General features: G+C 35.0%; 1 protein-coding gene across 9 annotated transcripts; it reads right to left on the minus strand.

The window, feature by feature from the left end:
- Positions 1–12481: 12481 nt before the first annotated feature.
- On the minus strand, positions 12482–19989 carry LOC126674029 (nuclear transcription factor Y subunit A-7). Of its 9 annotated transcripts, XM_050368390.2 has the most exons (8): positions 19882–19989; positions 17785–17847; positions 16905–17062; positions 14482–14589; positions 14244–14408; positions 14027–14126; positions 13408–13452; positions 13142–13221 (listed from the first exon to the last, which is right to left on the minus strand). In XM_050368390.2, exons 2-7 carry the CDS (start codon positions 17810–17812, stop codon positions 13409–13411), a joined length of 603 nt encoding a protein of 200 aa, XP_050224347.1. In that variant the 5' UTR covers positions 17813–17847; positions 19882–19989; the 3' UTR covers positions 13142–13221; position 13408. The 9 variants fall into 9 exon arrangements, with proteins under 9 accessions (XP_050224346.1, XP_050224345.1, XP_055961147.1 ...); XM_050368389.2 differs by lacking the exons at positions 13408–13452; positions 14027–14126 and adding an exon at positions 18154–18259 and having other exon boundaries at positions 12482–13221; positions 16905–17050; positions 19882–19981; XM_050368388.2 differs by lacking the exons at positions 13408–13452; positions 14027–14126 and adding an exon at positions 18142–18259 and having other exon boundaries at positions 12482–13221; positions 16905–17050; positions 19882–19981.
- Between the last annotated feature and the right edge of the window lie 1920 nt (positions 19990–21909).

A 21909-nucleotide genomic window follows, 5' to 3' on the forward strand; every position in this document is an offset into this window, starting at 1 on the left:
TCGGAGCAACCACTCCCATTCCCTAGCGCCGGTCTCGGCTCTGAGATTGGGTCGTGACAATGTTGGTATCAGAGCATGGTCCAGTTACCATTGCTTATGTCAGAAGAGTGATTGATTTTTCCTAGGAATCTATTGCAGCACATAGGACTCGAGTCTTGTCTTTGTTACGTATTCATTTGATTTTCAAACTTTCAGCTTTCCCTCTAGGATGTGAGTCTGTCTTACGTGTGTGTTCGCTTGTGATGAGATGCGCGTTCAATACGATATGCATTTGCAATAATATACGATTATGTAGCTAAGTAACGATGTTTGTCTCGGTCAGGATGTCTGACCAACGACAAGAAGTAGAGCGAGCTGCCGCTGCAGCGCGAAATGTTATAGAAGGGGCGCATGACGTCCATCCAGAAGCTCAAGATGAGTCTTCTGTTCAGGGAGGAGGAGGTGGCCAAGAGGCCCAGGCGCAGGCACCTGGAGTGCAAGCGCAAGCCCAGCAACCTAATGTTGTGGGTTTTGATCTGAATCAGTTCCTTACGGGAATTGCGGCTATGCAAGCTAATCAGGCTGAGGTGCAGAATATGCATCGTGAACAACTACAGCAGCAACAGTTACGCAATGTGGCTTTCACTGATCGAGATATCGTTTTGGCTTATATGCGCCTTAAGCCAACTAAGTTTGACAGTACAGGCGATGCTCTCGATTTCCTCGAAGAAGTAGAACGTAATGCTCGACGCCTGCAAGCTAATGAGAGACAGACCATCATTATGGTGGAAATGTCATTGAAAGGACCTGCGAAAGATTGGTTTCAGCAGCATATTCAGCCAACCATGGATACTATGACCTGGACTGAATTTGCAAACCACTTTAGGGAATACTTTTTACCATATGCGGTGACGGAGAGTTATCGTAGTCAGTGGTTGACCCTGAGTAGAGGCAATCGATCTGTGCAAGAGTATGTAACGGAGTTTACCAGAGTGAATAGGTTTGTACCAGACCTGACTACAGACTCTGTTAGAGTGAACTCGAGGTTTGTAGAGGGTCTAGGAGCTGAATTTGTGAGTCTGACGTCTGATATAGGAAGGACCCTAGTGCAACTGATTGATAGTGCTAGGCAAATGGAAGTTTCTCTGATCCGTTTTGGAAGAATTCCTGACCCTTCCAATGTTGTACCTGTGAGAGATAATACGTTTCATAGCGTACAGAGCGCACCCACCCGATCATATGCTGGGAGTTATTCTCGATCTCCATTACGTCAACAGAGAAATAAGAGAGCTCGGTATGGAACTAGAGTCAGTACTTCAGGCACCGGATTTAGTGCCAGATCGATGAGTGACATGGGAGGCGGAGTTCCTTTATGTCTGAACTGTAATAGGAGGCACTACGGCGCGTGTTACACTGCTAATGGAGCATGTTTTAATTGTGGTCAACGGGGCCATTTCGCTAGAGACTGTCTGAGGCAGATGCCCCAAGGCTCAATGACTACTGTAGTACAACCTTCTTATCAGCAGCAGAGAACCGCGCAGCAGATAGCGTCAGGATATGATCAGACAGGAAGTACCTTTACTGGCCAGAGAGGCCGTGGCTATGGAAATCGTGGAGGAAGAAATGGCGGAGGATGCGGTACTGGCCAGACTTCGCAGGCTGGCGGAAGTCAGGCTAGGGTCTTTGCACTGAATCCTCAGGAGGCTCAGGCTTCCAATGCAGTGGTGCAAGGTACCTTTCCTATCGCTTCTCAAGACGCATTAATTTTATTTGATCCGGGCGCTACGCATTCGTTTGTTTCGCCTAGTTTTGCTAGTAAGTTAGAAGTGCAACCAGCGTATCTTAGGAATCCCTTATCCGTAGCTACTCCCGTTGGAGAAAGTGTGGAAGTTAGTATCGTTTACCCGTCTTGTCCTGTGAAAGTTCAAGGACGAGATTTGTTAGTTGACTTGATTTTACTCGAAGTATTAGTTTTTGACGTCATACTAGGAATGGATTGGCTAGCTCAGCACTATGCCAATGTGGATTGCCGGAAGAAGATGGTGACGTTTAACACGCCTGGAATTGAAGCGGTTTCAATTCAGGGTGATAAGATGGAATCTTCTACGAGTATTATTTCAGCTATTAAAGCTTGTAGTATGTTGAAGAAGGGATGTCAAGGATTCTTAGCAGTAGTACGAGACGTGGAGAAGAAAAGTGTAAATTTAAGTGACGTGCCAGTTGTGTCGGAATATCCAGACGTTTTTCCAGAGGAATTACCTGGATTACCCCCAGATCGCGAGATTAAATTTTGTATCGAATTGGCTCCTGGCACGAAGCCGATATCGATACCTCCTTATCGAATGGCGCCAGCAGAGCTCAAAGAACTTAAGGATCAGTTAGAAGAATTGTTTGATTGTGGTTTTATCAGGCCGAGTGTATCCCCGTGGGGTGCACCAGTGCTGTTCGTGAAAAAGAAGGATGGATCGCTTCGACTATGTATCGATTATCGACAGCTGAATAAGGTGACGATTAAGAATAAGTATCCGTTACCTAGAATCGACGATTTGTTCGACCAGTTACAAGGAGCGAAGTTTTTCTCCAAGATTGATCTAAGATCAGGCTATCATCAATTGAAGATTCGTAACGATGACATACAAAAGACTGCTTTCCGAACTCGATATGGACATTATGAGTTTCTCGTTATGTCATTCGGATTGACGAACGCCCCAGCAGCCTTCATGGATTTGATGAATAGAATATTCAAACCGTACTTGGATCAGTTCGTGATCGTGTTCATTGACGATATTTTAATTTATTCGCGTACAGAAGAAGAGCACACTCAGCATTTGCGGATAGTACTACAGACGCTAAGAGAGCATCAGCTTTACGCCAAATTCTCTAAATGTGAATTTTGGCTAACGGAAGTGGCTTTCTTAGGTCATGTGGTTTCACAAAGTGGCATTAAGGTTGACCCAAAGAAGATCGAAGCTGTGATAGAATGGAAGCGGCCTGAATCGGTTACGGAAGTTAGAAGTTTCCTTGGTTTAGCAGGGTACTACAGACGATTTGTACAGGATTTTTCAAAGATCGCTGTACCTTTGACGAAGCTAACTCAAAAGAACGCGAAATTCAACTGGACGGACCAATGTGAACTCAGTTTTCGGAAACTGAAAGAGTGCCTAACGACGGCACCAGTCTTAGCGCTACCAGAAGGAACGGAAGGATTCACAGTTTACTGTGATGCGTCAAGAGTTGGACTAGGATGTGTCCTTATGCAACACGGTCGAGTGATTGCATACGCTTCGCGACAGCTCAAGAAGCACGAAACGAACTACCCGACGCATGATCTAGAATTAGCGGCGGTGATTTTTGCGCTAAAGATTTGGAGACATTATTTATACGGCGCTACGTGTGAGATCTTTACAGATCATAAAAGCTTGAAGTACATTTTTGACCAACGAGAGTTAAACCTCAGACAGCGGAGATGGATGGAGCTACTAAAAGATTAAGACTGCACGATACAATACCATCCAGGCAAGGCCAACGTAGTGGCGGATGCATTAAGCAGAAAGTCGGCAGGAAGTCTCGCGCACGTTACAACAACGTGGCGGAGACCATTAATCAACGAGATTCATACGATATTTAGCCAAGGGGTTGAGTTTGAGATCTCATCTCTCGGAAACCTAATGGCTCAGTTAACGATATGATCGACATTGATAGATCAGATCAAAGAGTTGCAAGCAGACGACCCTCAATTGAAGCATTTAATTCAGGAAGCTCAACAAAGAAAGAGTCAAGATTTCAGTATCGTCAACGGAATCTTGAAATACGGCAATCGAATGTGCGTTCCAGATATGGAAGATCTAAGACAAAAGATCATGGAGGAGACTCATGGAACGATCTATAGCGTTCATCCTGGTTCCACGAAGATGTACCACGACATCAAATCAACGTATTGGTGGAGCGGAATGAAGAAAGACATCGCAGAGTTCGTGGCGAAATGCCCGACTTGTCAGCAAGTCAAATTGGAGCATCAGCGACCTTACGGATTTCTTCAGCCGTTACCCATCCCGGAGTGGAAGTGGGAGCAGATCATGATGGACTTCGTAATCGGACTACCCAAGACGCAGAAAGGTTTTGACTCTATTTGGGTAATCGTGGATCGTTTGACGAAGTCAGCACACTTCATACCTATCAAGACGACGTATTCTGCAGCAAAGTTGGCAGAGATCTACATCGATAAGATCGTGAGCCTACATGGAGTTCCCGTGTCAATCGTTTCAGATAGAGGTTCCGTATTTACCTCTCATTTCTGGAAAAGCTTACAAGACGCGTTAGAAACGCGATTAAATTTTAGCACTGCGTTTCATCCTCAGACGGATGGACAGTCTGAGCGAACGATTCAAACGTTAGAAGATATGCTTCGACTTTGCGTATTAGACTTCGGAGGTAGTTGGGATACGTACCTACCTCTAGTCGAATTTGCCTACAACAACAGCTATCATTCAAGCATCGAGATGGCTCCTTACGAAGCATTATACGGTCGCAAGTGTCGATCCCCTATCTGTTGGGATGAAGTCGGTGAACGAAAGCTCACTGGAGCAGAGATAATCCAGATTACGTCAGAAAAAGTACCGTTGATAAAGCAACGTTTGAATACTGCTTCCAGTCGACAGAAGAGTTACGCGGACCCCAAGAGGAAGGATATCGAATTTCAGCTCGGAGACTACGTGTTTCTCAAAGTATCACCGATGAAGGGAGTAATTCGTTTCGGAAAGAAGGGTAAATTGGCTCCGAGATATGTCGGACCATATCAGATCGTGGAGCGTATAGGCTTAGTTGCCTATAAGCTAGACTTGCCATAGGAGATGTCGCAAGTTCATCCGGTCTTCCATATTTCCATGCTTCGAAAGTATGTACCAGACCCTTCTCGAATAATTCAACCACAAGTGGTGGACGTGAGCGAGGAACTGACTTACGAAGAACGGCCAGTGCAGATTGTCGACACGCAGATACGACAATTGCGAACGAAAAGAATTCCAATGGTGAAAGTTCTTTGGAGAAGTCAATCTGTAGAAGAGTGCACGTGGGAGACAGAAGAGGATATGAGGTAGAAATATCCATATCTGTTTACTCAAGGTACGTGGCTAATTTTAAATTCGAGGACGAATTTATTTTAAGGGGGGGTGAATGTAATACCCCAAAATATTTTAAGATAATTACGTCGTGCCACGTGTTGTGATTTCCGATAAATTAAATTAAGGAGAATTTAATTTAATTATATCGGAAATTCAAGAATAAAATTTAATGAGTCAATTAGCGGGATTAAAGGAATTAATTTTGAAAATTTGGATGTGAATACATTTTGGGGCTAAGTTGTAAATTTTGAAAAGTTTAGGGGCTAAAGTGCAAATTAGCCAATTAATCCCGAAAATAGAAATTGGAGGATTTTCGATGAAAATCTATATTTTAAGTTAGTATTATTTATTCGAAGATAAATAATACGTATTTGAATTAATAGAAAGATTAATTGAATAGGATTTGGATTAAATTGCAAGCTTTGAAAAGTTTCAAGGACCAAATGGCAAGTTAGCCATTATACATATGATTCATACCTTCAGATGAAGGTTACAGAACCTTCATCTCTTTTCTTTCTTTCTTCGTTCTCAACGGCGATCAATTACGGTTCGTCGCGCGGTTTCCGTTTCTCGTCCGTTTCCGACGTTCTATAACTCCAAACGATCGTATTTCGACGGGTAATCACGGTAAGCTTGACGTTTTATCGTTTAAACGAATATATTTGGAGTTATATCGATTCAAAGTTTTAGGCCACGAAACGATTTTATCGTTTTATCGAGTTTAGGATTGATATATAGTGTTTTGAGCTTAGAATACGCATTTTGGTTGAGTTTGGAGCGTTTTTACGTATATAGCAGGTCGGAAACCCCGGAAATCGATTCCGGGGGATCGTGCACGACAGTACACGATCGTGTACTTGTGGTACACGAACGTGTACCATCAATGGTACACGAACGTGTACCATCAATGGTACACGAACGTGTACCAAGGTACACGAACGTGTACCAACATGTGGTACACGACCGTGTACCAAGGTACACGACCTCCCTGCACGAACGTGCACCACCCCGAATCTTCGTACCTCGATTGAATTAATGGAATTTACGTATTGAATCGGAAATCGAATAGTAGTTAACCTAATGAGGTTATAAGAAGATTTAATTGGAAGTAATTTACGATCCGTAAACGAGTTTGATATCGTTTAATGGGATAAGCGTGAGAAGCACGACGATTAATGAAAGTAAAATGTGTCGAATCTTGAGTCTAGAGTCAATCTTAGAATAGGATTCTGATATGAGTCAAATGTTTTGAAATTGTTTTAGATCCAGCGAGGCAAGAAGGAGCTGGACCAGGAGTTCGGGAAGCTTGACGTTTCTAAAGCCCCGACGTATTTTTGGATAAGCGTTTTCTGTGAGTTTATATGATTTGCTTTTAAAGTATTTATTTAAGCAATTATTTTATATTGCTTATTAATTGAACCGCATGTTTTATATGTGAAACTTTTATACGAATTGCATATGCTTGATTTGAAACCAGTATTGATCCAATGGAACGTGCTACCTATTGGGCGACAATAGGACTCTGTGATCACCAGTTTTTGATATAATTCAGCTGGGAGCTGATGATGAATATGAAATTTACGATTGGGTTATGATTTCGATACGAGAGTGAACTCAGCTACGGTGTAGCCTGGAAGTCCCCGTATCTAGTGGCTGGGCCACCAGCGAGTTGGACTCGCAATTGATATTTATGATTGGGTTGATCGATTGATTGTTAGTATGTTTGAGGATTAAGGTTTCATTCGGATCCTGTACTTGGCTGCATATGATTGATTACAGTTTAATGTTTTATTTGAATGCTTATTAGTAAATGTATGAACTCACTCAGTATATCCCAATATACTGACCCCTCACAGACTTCCTTTCAGGATAAAGACGCTTTGAAGCAACGGACTTCTATCCTACTTCCAGAAGTCTGTATTTTTTAGTATGTAAAGAAACAGTACTTTACTCTTAGAGCTGCAGTAGATAAGTATTTTGTCAGTCAGCTTGTATATAAAGTTTTCTGTAAATATTACTTTAACGTTTTAAAGTTTTAAACGTTTTACGCTTGCTGCGTTATATATATTGTGACTGCCAGAGGTTATGTGTGCCTGGCATGTGTACTTCTGCATGACACGTGTTTGCTTATGTCATGCATGACATTTATGTTTTGCGAAAAATTATTTTACGTTTTTAGGCTTGCTACGGGTTTCGGAGCAACCACTCCCATTCCCTAGCGCCGGTCTCGGCTCAGAGATTGGGTCGTGACACCTCTACCATACTAATTGTGAAATTTGGATCATAAAGCAAGTAAGGACATCAGCAAAAACAAAAACATTATCATATGATTATAGAACTCAGAAAAAAGTTTACTATAAGTTTGATTAAATTACAAATGACAAAAATCCAGAAACAAAAAAAAAATGATCCAAAAGACAATTGGAAAAATTAAGCAAATGCTGTTATAAATTAATACCACAACACCTACTAATAAGAGTGAAACACAGATATATAACATATATAAACGAATTTCAGAAAATTGTATATGTTATTGCAAAAGCACAACAAACCCTAATATTTTAAAAAAAATAATGGATTCAACCTAGATGAATAACCTTAATGAACAAGCAAATATGATTAATTAGACACACACAGAGAAAACTAAACCTTTTAGTTTGCATATAGACAGATTTCAAACTCAGTAATGAATAAAACATAAGCAAACAAAATAAAATCTCAAACTCAATTCAAGTCAGATAAACTCAGTAGTAAAATTGACAAATTGAAGCAAAAAACAAAAAAGGAGAACAATCATGGACTTAGAACTATATGAAAGAATCTAATGGCAAATCAAACAACAACAAAAATGAGACTAATAGTGCAGAAAATAAAATCGAAGAAAACACATAAATTACTATAACCAAATTTAACAAACAAAAAAACAGAAATTTAAGAAAACAAATTCAAATGTCTAAATTATATTTTTTACCTCTATAATAAATATCCTTCCAAAGTTGAATGAACAAGTAGAAACAGGTATGATAGAGAGGAAGATTGAGCCAGAAATAAGACGAAAAAAACGGTGGAATCAGGCAAAGAAACGGTGAAGTCAGGCGAAGAAAGGAGAAAGAAGACGACAGAATCAGACTGAAGGAAAAAAGGGTAGAAGTGAAAACCAAAAGTTAAAAAAAGCGTACGCCTGAAACCCTAAAAGTTAGGAGGGCAAATACGAAAAAAATTGAGAAAAGAGGGTACATGGCGTCATTTCCTCCATTAAAAATGCTATAACATTTGGTCCATAAGGCAATAGCCCGAGTCTTATACCCTCGGAGATATATTAAAATAAAGAGGAATTTATACAAAAGACTCTTTTTTTTTAAATTTATTTACATTCAATACCTCAATTTAAAAAATTTATTTTTCTACCTCATTTTTCTATTGTTTTTAGTTATACTCTCAACTAAATTTAACTTATTAGCATATTTACTCTACTCATATATAACACATGTACTCCTTTATTTTCTCTTTATTTTCTCTATCTTCCTTTTCTGTTTTTTCTTTTTCTCTGAGTTTTTTTTACGTTTTTTCATTTCAATGAAATTTCTTAACAAATTCTATCTAAATTCTCTATAATTTATCTAATATATTCGATCTATAACACAAACAATCAAAGATCTGAAACAAATGAGGAATCAACGATAAAAAATCAATTTGTCATAAAAAATTTGAAGCAATGAAATATTCCGCCATCGCCATTAATGATCTTATTTTCCGGAATCTTCTTCTTCTTCTTCCTTTTCTTCTTTCTATATTGTTTTAAATTATTTTAGTATTGTTTTCTGGTAATTTTTTCAATTTTTTTTGAAAAATTGTCATTTTCTTTATTAATGATGTTTTGACATGATTTTTAGACGTTTTTAAGTTAATTTTAGAAACCGTTTGAAATCGTTTGAAATTGTTTTTTACAAACTGTTTTAGACTGTTTGAAATCTTTGTAAACTGTTCGAAACTGTTATTTCAAAACTGTTTGAAACCATTATTTTTGAGACTGTTTGAAAGTGTTTTTAGAAAGCGTTTAAACTAATTTAAACTTTTATAAACTGTTTAAAACTTTTGTAAACTGTTTTTGAAATTTTTGTAAGCTGTTTGAAAATGTTTTTTTATACTGTTTCAAATCCTTGTAAACTGTTTTTAGATAAAGGTTGCACATTATGTTTTATGAAACTGTTTGAAACGCTTGTAAACTGTTTGAAACCTTTGTAAACTGTTTGAAGCTGTTTTTTTTTTGAAACTATTTGAAACGCTTGTAAACTGTTTGAAACCTTTATAAACAGTTTGAAGCTTTTTATTTTGAAACTGTTTGAAACACTTGCAAATTGTTTGAAAACATTCGTCTGAAACTATATTTAAAACTGCATTTGAAACTGTTTGAAACCGTTTTTAAAGATTTTTAATGAGAACAAATAAAGTTATAATTTACAGTTTTGTTTGTTTTTGGATAAAGTTATGATCGTTGGATTTGAATTCGAAGTAAAATTTGAAGCAATTCGATTACGAATTAAAAATTTGAGTGGATCGGAAACCAAATTTGAAACTCACAATAAATTTTTAAGAAATAAATAGAATGATAGAAATTAATTTGTGGAATTGTTATGAGCTTAAAGTTTTGAATTAATTTGTTGAATAGTTAATTTTCTTTGATTAAGAAGAAAAAGAAGAAGAAAAAAGAAGAAAAAGAAGAAGATAGGAAGAAAAAAAATGACGATATTTCCATATGGAGTAAATAGAGAGTACAAAAATAAAAGAGCAGAGTAAAAAAGTAAACATATAACACGCTGAGATATGAAAATCAAGTTGGAAAATGGAGTTTAACAAAAGCTAATATTATACTTTTTTTAGGTATTTTGCTAACTATTACTAAAATAAATTATTGAAAGTCAAATGAAAGGACAATAGGAGGAACTTGTGGCAATGAAAAAAAAAAGAAATGATTTTAGTGGAAGACATCTGGATAGCACGGAGACAGACACGGATATGGGAAAAAGGGACACTTGGACGCGGCGAAACGGTATAATTTTAAAATTGTTTATGTAAAAAATGAAGTTTCGTGTTCGAAATATCGAGTGTCTGAAACGTTTCTGAAATGGAAAACGTCAATTGAATGAAGTGTCCGTGTTATCTAGGAAGACATCTTTGGAGTTTGACATAATGAAATTATTTGGAAATAGTGATATTTTGATATTCCTCACATGTTTTTTTTTGGACGAAAATATTCATCACATGTTTGATGAGAAGATAATTGAAAGAAATTATAGTGTTTGATTTTGAATTTACTTATCTAACAATAAATAAACCATTGACCGTAAAAGCCACTTTAAATTGACCAAATTTCAACATGTCCTCTCCTTCCAACCAATGAAAAATCCTGTTAATTCTCATAAAAAAAATCCTGTTAATTGGAAAAGACAGTGCATCAGGTATAAAAATTATGGGTTAAATTGGATTTTTAAGAGCAAAACTGTTGTTTTAAACACATTATTGTGCTAGAATTAGTTTCAAGAAAGAAATGATGGAATGTTTTTGTTTTATTTATTATGGAAACCTATCCTTGTTTGAACATAACATGCAATCTATTTAACACATGGTTTTGAAAAGTATGAAAGTCTATTCCTCTTAATGACTTTTCTAAATTTATAACTAACCATAGTTCAAATGTCATTCTAAGGGTTGATCACTTAATTTAGTTCATTTTCCATTAAAACTTAACTAAATTTATTTTACGTCCAAAGTTAAACTGAAGAATAAAATTATTTTTACAACATCAAAACAAATCGATCCGAACCAGATTTTACTGTACCCTCTAGTTGTTGTTGCTTTTCTTTCTGTCACTTCTAAAATAACTACTGGTACGCTTTTTACACACCCTTAACCACACATCGGTGATATATATATACACACACATTTTTTTTTTGTATTAGTTTTGATTATACTAAACAAGACTCAAACTTAAATTATGTCTATGATTAGACTGTTCTAAATTGCTTAATTACTATGATTTAATTGAAGAGAAAGAAGTTTATCATAACAATTTGCTCGGGAGCAACCCATCACTACTATATTTTATGAAGAACAAAATTTGGTATCATTCTCAGAGTCTATCATCTGATTTATTGTATGCCTTTTAGGTGGCCCCATTTTGTCATCCTAGCTTAAAATTAGATTTTACATATTATGTTATCTTTTTAAAATGAATATTTTAAATGAGCATGGGAGAAAAAAAAATATTCCAACCCTTATTTTTTCATGAACTAAAAAAGTAATCATTCATTTCTTTCATTTTTGTTTTTATTTTTTGATTTTTCAATCAACATTTCCATTAGAATTTTAGTTGACCCACACTTAGCACTTTGTTCATGGGTCGAGTTTAGACAAATTTGAATTAGAACTAAAATGAATTTGATAAATTTCGATATGAATTCAATTCTTGTTCAAACCTGTAACAATCTTTTGGTTTTCATTGTCCAATCACTATCAAATAGTAGAATTCCTAAGAATTTGGACTATATTTGTATGAACCTGATTTGAACTTTAAAAATAAGCTGAAACGGACAGACATCCAACGCGATGACAGGAACAGATCCATTCATAAACACAAAACATTCTGTTTAAGAAGCAAATTTAAAACTGTGATTTGGTCTTCCAAATTAAGGTTAAAAATGATTAAAATATTAAAAATAAAAATACTTTTAGGTGTTGTTTTGATGATGGTTGTTGGAGTGGATTTGATAATTTTCATCAAATTGATATTTGATGATCTAATTTTTAATGATTGTCATTGAAAATGGCCCTTATAGTTATCAAACATATGCTAGCTTGTGCATATCTTTAGAAATGAATGTAGATACTAATGTAGTTTATTATTTCAATCAAACCGCTTAATAATCATGAATTATTAGCAACTTGTCAATAGCATTCCTTAAGCTAACAGATGATTATTTTGATTTATAAATGGTGTTTTTGTTCTTATAAGAGTTTAAATTAAATGTCCAAAGCATCTGAACCAAATAAATTCTGAAGTTCCGCCCTCATCTCAGAAGGGTTAAAGAGCGTCCATACTCCCTCATTAGCAGTGGCATTATTGTCGATAGATCGATGGCACTTATACAATCCCGCGTTTCAGATAAAATATGCATATGCCTGGAATGGAATAATAGATAAACTGTACAGTAGAGCTCCCAATGCTCCGTCAATATTAATCAGAAACACTGAAATAAAAAAAATGGCATTTTACAGAAAGAGTAAATAAGTACGAATTTTGAAACTTCAGAAATATTGAAAAGAAAAACACAAACTAAACGTCAAAACATAAAACCCAATAAATCCCCGGACAACATAGTCGATAACCAAAGGACCCTGTGCTGAATCGAATCTATTCAAGAATGCCTGCCACACAAAAGTGTACCACGAGTAATACTTGCAATCAAACCATCCAACTTATAAAAAGCTGACAATATTAAGCTAATACTACACAGTAACAACCGCCAACCTGATCTTCACTAAGCTAATGAAACAAACAACTCAACCCAATCCATTAACACGGCTACAAATTTTCTAGTTAGAAAAGCCTCTATTTTGATCATGACCGGCTTCTTTTAAAAAAAAAATAACACACTAAATCTAACCTTCACTCCTCTCATGAAAGAAAGAAAGGAATGAATCCACTATGACTATCGGTTTCGTGCCTCTTAATTACACTGTCTGCTTCATCTTTGCAACCTCCTACAAACTCCCGCTACTACTAGAAAAAAGCTATACATAGTACTGACTTGTAAGTATAGTGCCAGAGTGAAGCAATACTGACTACCGGGGAGAATGGCTTTCCTGGATTTCGCCTATGATACCTACTTTGATGACCCAGTGCCTGTACAACCACCTTCCAGCGTATCACGATTCACGATATTCAATCTGAGGAAGCAATATCATTTTTATCAGAGTTGAGATTAATATTTGACTGCGATTTCTCATCCGATGCTTTTCCATTGTGTTCTTGATGCTCATTTTTCTTGGCATTGAGAAATCTACCCCCCAGACCTCTGGCTCTTCTCAATGCATGTTGATGTCGAGATTCATGCAAGTATGGCTGCATAAATGGTCCAAATCGGGTCATAAAGAATCCAATTTCAAGCAATTTAGAATGAACACACTTGTTTTGCATGTAGCACAAAAACATTCCAAAAACTTAAAAAGCTCACAGAGTTGTAAGATTATTCAGTCATTGTAGACTGTTTCATATGACAATAGCTCAATCTAAATATAGAACTCCTACCTTAATACCAAGAAGTTTGAAATGGTTTGCCATTGCATGTGCTGACTGATAAGAGGCCAACAACGTGGGAAAAGAGAATATTTCATTAACTTCAACCCTTGATTTGACAGATGATACAGTAAAAATTCAATTTGTACCATAGGTTCGATCTAGTGCACAGTAGCAAGGGCTTATTAGCAACTCGGAGGGTTGAATTGTTATTTCTTTTTGCGATCTACGTTAAAGTCTACCTACTTGCATAATCAACAGTATGGATTGTTGATTAGTATTCATACTAGCATAATCCACAGTATAGATAGTTGATTAGTATTCTAACGGGCATAATCCAAGTATTGATTGTTTATTGATTGCTTTTATGATTTGAAATATTGGCCTAATAAGCAATCTAGAAATGGAAATTATTAATAATTACAAGCAAACAATAATTACCATTTCACAATGAAATTATTATTCTCAAGTTGCAGGTGGAAGTCTGACAACAGGAGTGAGTCCAAAAGTTCACATCTAGTTGTCTAATTTTATCTATTCTTAAATCCCATGCCTAATTCTACAGATGAACTATTTTTTTCCTTACTACTCTTAATGACTGCCCATATCCAGATAATTTTTGGGAACTAACCAGTGTCATACACATGATTGACCCGGTAATGTTCAAGCCATAAAGAAGATAGAAATAGTTCTAGCAAATTCAGGATGCACCAGCAAAGCAGTTGCCATAACTGACAACAAATAAAGCAGAGTTAAATAAGCCTCTTTTTTTATTCCTTTTATTCTGACCAATAAGATGAAGCAAACACAAGAAAAGGATGTTAACTCCTGGAAGATAACAATAATACCTTACGAGACTTGATGGCTTTATTTTCTGATTCCGCTTTTGCACGGGATTGCCGACGTCTCAAAATGCCATGATATTGTTTTGCATTGACAAATACAGGTTCCTCCACTGCATCAGATGGCAAAGGAACTCCAGCTTGCTGAATTCCCATTAGCTGAAGATGTACCTGAAGCAAGATGTTAGTCTATGCTCTGTAGAGTTCAGATATTAGAGCATCAGAACCAAATAGAATAAATTACCATTGGCTGTCCACCATAGGGCTGTGGAGGATATGCCTGAGTATCATAGGGAGCAAATATGCTTCTATAATAGGGATCTGGGTACGGGTAAGCTGCTGCTCCTGCTGCCTTCAGTTCCAGAAGTCACGGATAAAAGTCAGCATATAAAGTGCCAAATGCAATTTGCTTTGAGCAAATGCCAAATTAAGATTGTAGAATCTCAAAATCGAAAAGACAAAAATAAAATAAAATAGATCCCTCAAATGAAATTGATCATTGTCAATAAACAGCAGATAGATAGAACGCCAAAAATCTTCATAGTTCAAATAACATCAAATTACAATTTGCATAAAAATAAAATTAAAAATATCTAAAACAAAAATCACTAGTCACATACTGAAACTAAAATTCCCTCTGTAATTAAGACCTTTGTTTGCTATGTAATATCACTAATAAATTAATAGCGTGAAGAGACATCATCATCAAGCGAGTGCATTTTCTATGTTTTTTCATAGTAGAGTCTCATGTATAAATGTTGTATTACATTTAATTTTGGAGGGAACTAAAAAAGTCAATGCAGCAAGACTGGGAACGCCTCTTCTTTTGCTAATGGGAACTTTTACATTCTCTTTTTAGCTATTCTTAAAGAGGAATTAATTCCTTACTGTACTTTTTCCAAAGCAACAAACAAAGCAGCTTTCTTTATTGTTGATAATATCAACTTCTAGAACCGAAAATCAGCTTGATCCCGCAGCAAAGGAGATGACTATCAATAAATTCCCTGCTTGATAATCTAGTTCCTTCAACTTCCGTTCCCTATGAAAAGGATGATGCATAAGTAGCATGAGGCTCCACAACCAGTAGTACTATTTCACTAAACTTAAAACAAACTGATGTGAGCAGTTTTATATACTAGGGCACTGTTATCTGGTGCTGAAATTGTAATAAATGACTAGAGCACTAATCTCCATGTCTAGAGCTCCCTCTCTGTAAAAAATAAATTCTGCAGTCTCATAACATTTTCTATACTGAACCATCATTAAGCTATACAAACTTCTTCTTCTAGATGGAGAGATTTCGAGAAGTAGAGAAAGAAGAACAACAGTAGTCTGTTTTAAAAATTGAGGTATCAATTTGATGCTCTAAAAGCTGTCTGACAAAGTCTAATTCCAAGCTTTAAACCTAAAGAGTCATCACTCCATGCAAAAATGTTGAAGGGAAGAGCCCCTACCGAATTGATCTCATTGAACCAGTCAACTGCAACACCTAAATGAGCCACATCCTCTTATATATCAGTGCTTGTGGAACAAAGAACATATGCATCGCTATATAAGCAATATCATGCGAAAATAATAATACCAAGAAGTGGTCCGCATACAGTTGCATGTTGCTAGACATTGAAACCAAATAGTCATCATCAATTTGGATAAATGTCTCCTATACATATGTTCCTTGCAACCACCACATCACATCCTTAGAAAAACATTACCATTATCACCAACTACAGAGATATAAACTCATTAGTTACCTTTTTTTTTTTACTTGAACTATAAATGTGGCAATCAGTAATTGTTGCCACAACTATGAGAGAGCACAATTTTCCAAGGGTAACAGCATATTCACCAAACAGCTTTGCTAGCTTGCCGCCACCTTCAATTATGCTATGAGTTCAAGTTTGGAAAGCAAAAGTAACGAGAACAGAGCCCAAGGTCCAAAGAAACGCGCATAGGGTTGTTGGCACCTTATTGAACATTGATTCCACATTACATTCCCTTCAACTACTATAACTGTCACAATGTCATTATTTACCTCATTAATCCTTCTCTAATCAAACTCTGTACTAGTCACAAGAATAACAAACAGAAGTGAATATACTTCACTCAAACTTGGAGAATATCAACACAGCAAATGGAAAACCTAAGCCAAAAGTTGATCCCCTATCTTTAAGTCAGTCTGAAATGATGTTTACCTCAATGCATGCATATTCTATTTTCAAATCTAATATCGAACTTTGAGCATCCATTGATAAGAAGGCACCCTTAATTAAATGAAGCCAGCCATATATACCACATTTGATAACTCTCATAACTTAAGGCATCACAATAAATCTACTATGTTGAGAATGCCCTTCTTCAGATATGTATTAATGGACTTCCTTAATGAAATAATAACAAATAACTCAACTCTTCACTTTTCCCTAAAGTGACTATATCAGATGAGAATACCTTTACCATGGCAGAATCATTTGGCATTTCAGTTTATATAGAAAAATTGCCTTAAAAAACTTTACTACTTTCAATCTGATTTCTTTAGGCATAAATGCAACAGATAAAACAGCATAAGCAAAGAAGAAACTGCATACATAGTATTTAAATATTTTTTTTTAGAAACACAACCCTACGCTTATAATAAAAATGGAAAAGAATATAATTTCAAGATAATACCATAGTATGCGTTGAACCAAGTTGAGGAATTGTTGCATATTGAGTATTTGGGGTTGAGATCCCAGGGTGCATTGCCACAGTTGCGGGAGGAGATGATTGGATCTGATTTTCTGAGTGTTTCTGCTGCTCACTAGCTTCACTATTATCTGAAGAATCATCTTCATAAATATCATACTGTTAAGCACATTAGGAGTATGCTAGAGAGCACTTCATAGTCAATTCAATTTAACCGCCTAATAGAGGCTATCACAACATTTGTTATGTACAAGATCCTCTCACGGTGTTCAACCCAAAAAAAGTATTAGTCGTGGAGTAGAGTAAAAATGTGGAGATTGTTATGTCAACGCTATTGAGAACAAAAAAAGTAACTAATTATTTTACTTCCAGATATCGTACATTGACTCCAAATTCACTTTTTCAATATTAGCATCAAACACCATATCTAGTAAGGATAAGACTTAAGAGTGAACTTACATTGGCATCCATATATACAAATTGAAAGATCAAATATCTTAACTGCTGATCTCTTAACTATTAGAGAAACATTCCATCAACAAGGAAATATTGGTTACCCACATAAGTTGAAGGGTGTACAAAATCCTAATATTAAATTGAGAAACCTGAAAATTCCTAAAACAAGCATCTAGCCCATTACATCCAGGATGCTGCTCTCCTAAGAAAAATATCTCTACCATATGCAAGTCCTTGGGTGCAAAAATAAAAAATCTCATTTATCTCTGAGAAGTTATAAGTGATAAATGCATTTTGGTATAGAATATCTGAAGTTCTGAGCATGAGCTACATTAAAATCATTCATCACAGAATGAAAATCAATTGTTTGCTCACACAGTCATCATCAAAACAGTTTCAGCAAGAATACCTGAGCGGCCACGCACAGAAGAAGTCATGGTGCTGTTGTGAAAATCGAATCCTCAATATCAATCTGACAACATAATTAAAATAATCATATCAGTGTTATACCAAATAATGAGATGCTAGTCAAATGTCAGCAAAGCCTGCAAAATCTACCAACATTTTTATCATCAGAACTGGGAAAAGCTAAAAATGTCCCTAGAAATGTGAATGCCATATTTAAGAAAGTCAAATATTGAAAAAAGAGCATAATAGAAGTACTAATATCCAGTCCTATCATAAAATACAAGGGAAGAACAAAGAAAATAAGAAACATATTCAAGAGAAAAAAATTCCACTCCTATTTATCACCAAAAGAAATTACAATGAAATGTACAAGTAAGCATCAAGTTAGTAAGTCTGTTATCTAGCTGCAGGCCATGCTTCAACCCTTCAAATATCCCATGCAAACCTTTATTCATCATGCTACATTAATAAAGAACCTGCTCACATAAACTCCTGTCTGTTATACTTGAGTTTGAATAAGCAAATGTAAGCTTATCAAAACCAAGGACCAAATAGTATTGGTACAAAAAAAAATCATTGCAAGAAAGGAACAAATAAATTAATGACTGAATTTTTCTGACCATTTCAATGAACTTTTACTTTATTTTTAAAAAATATCAAACAAGCACTTTTAACCATTTTTCAGTCACCGGTGTGCCAAAAGGCAAAATTAACCCCATATTTGTTTAAATGATACCATCATATTAGCAAAAATAGTGATGATAGTTTGTGTAAATGATATACTTCAGATCAAAATTGGTAAACAATATCAACAAATTATTAAGTTATTTAAACTTAGTACTCAGTAGTCTGACCAAAAAACAGCTAAAAACTCTCATTTGATAAGCTAATAATTAAAAAAGTTCAAACACTACTAGTATAATTTTTCCTATAAAATATAGTTATGAACTTCTTAGACATTACTGAATCTTGATGTTTACACCATGTAATCATAAAATCATTAATAAGCACAAAGCAAACTACTATACTTTCAAAGGAAATATTCATTTCACGAGATTTGATTCCAAGGTTATTCTAAGATTTTTTTTTCCTATATCATTTGGAAACTGCAGAGATGAGAAGGCGCAATAACTGCATAGTAGCAGAGAATTGACTATAATAAAGTTGATTCTAAAGATAAGATGTATAGGTAATGAGAAAAAAAACATGTAATATATAATGGCAAATGAGAGTAAGAATCTTGCAAACAACAAATAACTTGAGCAAAACTTTGGGATGATGCAACTATTATCACTGATATTTTTATTTCAAATGTCGTGAACCATGTTTATGTGCCTTGTCCGCACATGCACAGGATAGCAAGAAAGTAGGTCAGCCAGCAGCTGCCTTTACCTAACAAGATAAATTGATGATCTCTGTAGCATAACAGGGAAGACTGAAGAGAATAAAAAAGCAGCCCATTTACATACTAGTTCCTACGCTTCAGCATTATACCAAGTCAGTTTGAAGTTAAGAAGCATTGTTTTGATTATATTTCTATACATCATCTGGTAAAGCAGACAGACATACATCACAGTTGGCTACCTCTAAAGGGAAGTAAAATCACAGGTGGTAAAAATCAAATTGCTTCATTAATCAAAGATTATCCTCCAGAAATAAGTTTACAGCACCAAACAGTTTTTCGCGGAGACTCTAAGAATGGTACCGAGAATTATGACATGGAACGAAGAGCACTAAAACCTCGGAAAAATGTCGCCAGCTAAAAAAAGCAGTAGAATTTTATCCTCTGATTATGAAAATTTAAAAGAAGCAAATGAGAAATGCAATTTGCAGACTTATCTCATGAATAACACTATCAAATGTGCAATCAAAAGCAATAAAATCAGAACTTTAAATCAAAAGCAATTAACAAAATAGCTGTGATGAATTACAAGTATTAATCTACCAAAATAATCCGAAATTCCACAAAATTAGCTTAATTAATTCATGCAGCTATAATATAATTGCATTAATCAATAAATCAAGAGAAGTAATTGAAACTAAAAACAGGGAGCAGCAAGTGAGTGAGTGAATTAGGGTTTGGTAGTTCGAAAATTACCAAATAAAGAAAGAAAGATTGGGACTTTCGATGTTGGAGAATTCTCTGTCGCTGCAGGTGATATCTAATCAAATCAAAGTAAGGGGATTATAAGAAAAGGGGAATTTTATTTGTTTGGAAAAAGGGTCATTTATATCTTTAAAATTTATTTTTACAATTAATTAAGCATTCAACATCCGAAAATTTTAAATAATATTTTAAAAAATGATCAATTAGACCCCTTAATTTCGACAATCTGCATCTTATTTATAAGTCAAAATGAGGGTATGGTTATTCGCTTCTTCGCCATATTTAAACTGTTTTAAATGTTGAGAACTTACTTGATCCTGGAGGCAGATTTAAAAGTATAAATGATTCTTTTTTCTTATTTGTTTACGTCATTTTATTTTTTTATTTAACTTGCAACATAAAAAATCAAATATACATCCTTTATAAAAAATTTAGTCATATAATAATTAAATATTCAGTTAAATAATATTAAGTAGTTTAATTCAAATTACAATTATTATTTTGATTAATATTCAAAATATTTTTTTATAAGTTTCAAAAAGTTATTATTTTTTTCTCAAATTTTAAGTTTTTTTGAATTAAAACTCCTATTTATAGAAGAATTTCAGTTATGTAAGATATTATAATAAAAAAAAATCTTAGTAATTTCTCAAAATTGATGGAAAAAAAATAAATTTAAATTTATTTGGATAATAATAATTAGTTAATTAATTTTTATTATTATATTAACTCTATTTTATAAAAATTGAGTACACAATATTTGTAGTTTTTTAAGAAGTATTTTTCAATTTCTGTACTACAATACAAAATTTATAAATTATTAATACCATCATTAATACTTATTAGTCAATTTAAAATTCATATTATCAAAATATTGAACTATCAGCCAATCCATTTATTTTGCAGAATATTTTTAGGATGGTTAATTATTAGCCTTAGTTAAAAATAAATACCAGTAATATTTTAGTAATAATTACAAATTCTTTTTCGTATAAAGAGCTAGCTTTAAAATATTATTAAATGAAATAAGAATCGTGGGATAAAGAAAGGGGAGATTCGGGCAGGAGAGAGACACTGACCTGGAATTTAGGAAGAGCAAATATGGACCAAGAGTTGTCGTGGGGCTCGTACAAGAATAGAAAGGATGGAAGGGTGACCGCTGACCGTGTATTTTGATTTTCTTCCGTAAAAAATAAAAAGAAATATGACGTGTCAAGTGGAAGAAGTGTAGGGATCTGGTGGAGATGGGTCCAGGATAAGGGAGCATAGTGATTTCTAGCACCTTCTCTAGCGGACACATACTCAAATCTATAGCTGTTGCTCTCTCACTTCGCCACCTTCTTACCCGTCCATGTGTTGAGGAAATTAGGCCCAGCACCACCAAAGGCCTAATTATTCTCACTTTTACAGTCCGGTCCAGTTCATTAGAAATATACGATTAATAACTTCTTCTCTTCTTTTTACCGTTAAACATTTAGAGGATTACAGTTTATATCAAAACTTTGATTTCCTCACTACATTTAAGCATTCATGTCTCCATGTGTTTGAAATTCGAATCCCACACACTTCTTTTTCAACCGCTCCAATTTTCTCAACTGTTTCTCCACACTTAATCATCGTGTTCTTCATTTTTCAATTTTATTAGTTTTCTCTATACTATGGTGATTATTAGGTCTGTTTCCAAAAGATCTCCTAAATCTACGGCTGTAATGCCTAAAATTAAGAATCCTTCAAGCAAACGAAAGATTGAGTTTGCTGAGAGTAGTGGTCACAAAAGGAGAGTTGTTGTTGAAGACGACGATGATGATTTCGAAAATGTTATAGTTTCGAAAAAAAAAATTGCTAAATCTGTTCTTCCTTCTAGTTCAAAGGCTGTGCGTACCGTTAAGGTGACTTTTTCTTTTTATAGTTTTAATTTTTTTGCATTTTCATGTATTTTGTTAGTTATTTAATAATTATGATATTTTATTTATTTTTGATCTGTGTTTTTACTTTTATTAATGATTATTGTTATGTGTA

This window comes from Mercurialis annua, linkage group LG3 (genome assembly GCF_937616625.2).
Source record: "Mercurialis annua linkage group LG3, ddMerAnnu1.2, whole genome shotgun sequence".
NCBI classification, from domain to species: domain Eukaryota; kingdom Viridiplantae; phylum Streptophyta; class Magnoliopsida; order Malpighiales; family Euphorbiaceae; genus Mercurialis; species Mercurialis annua.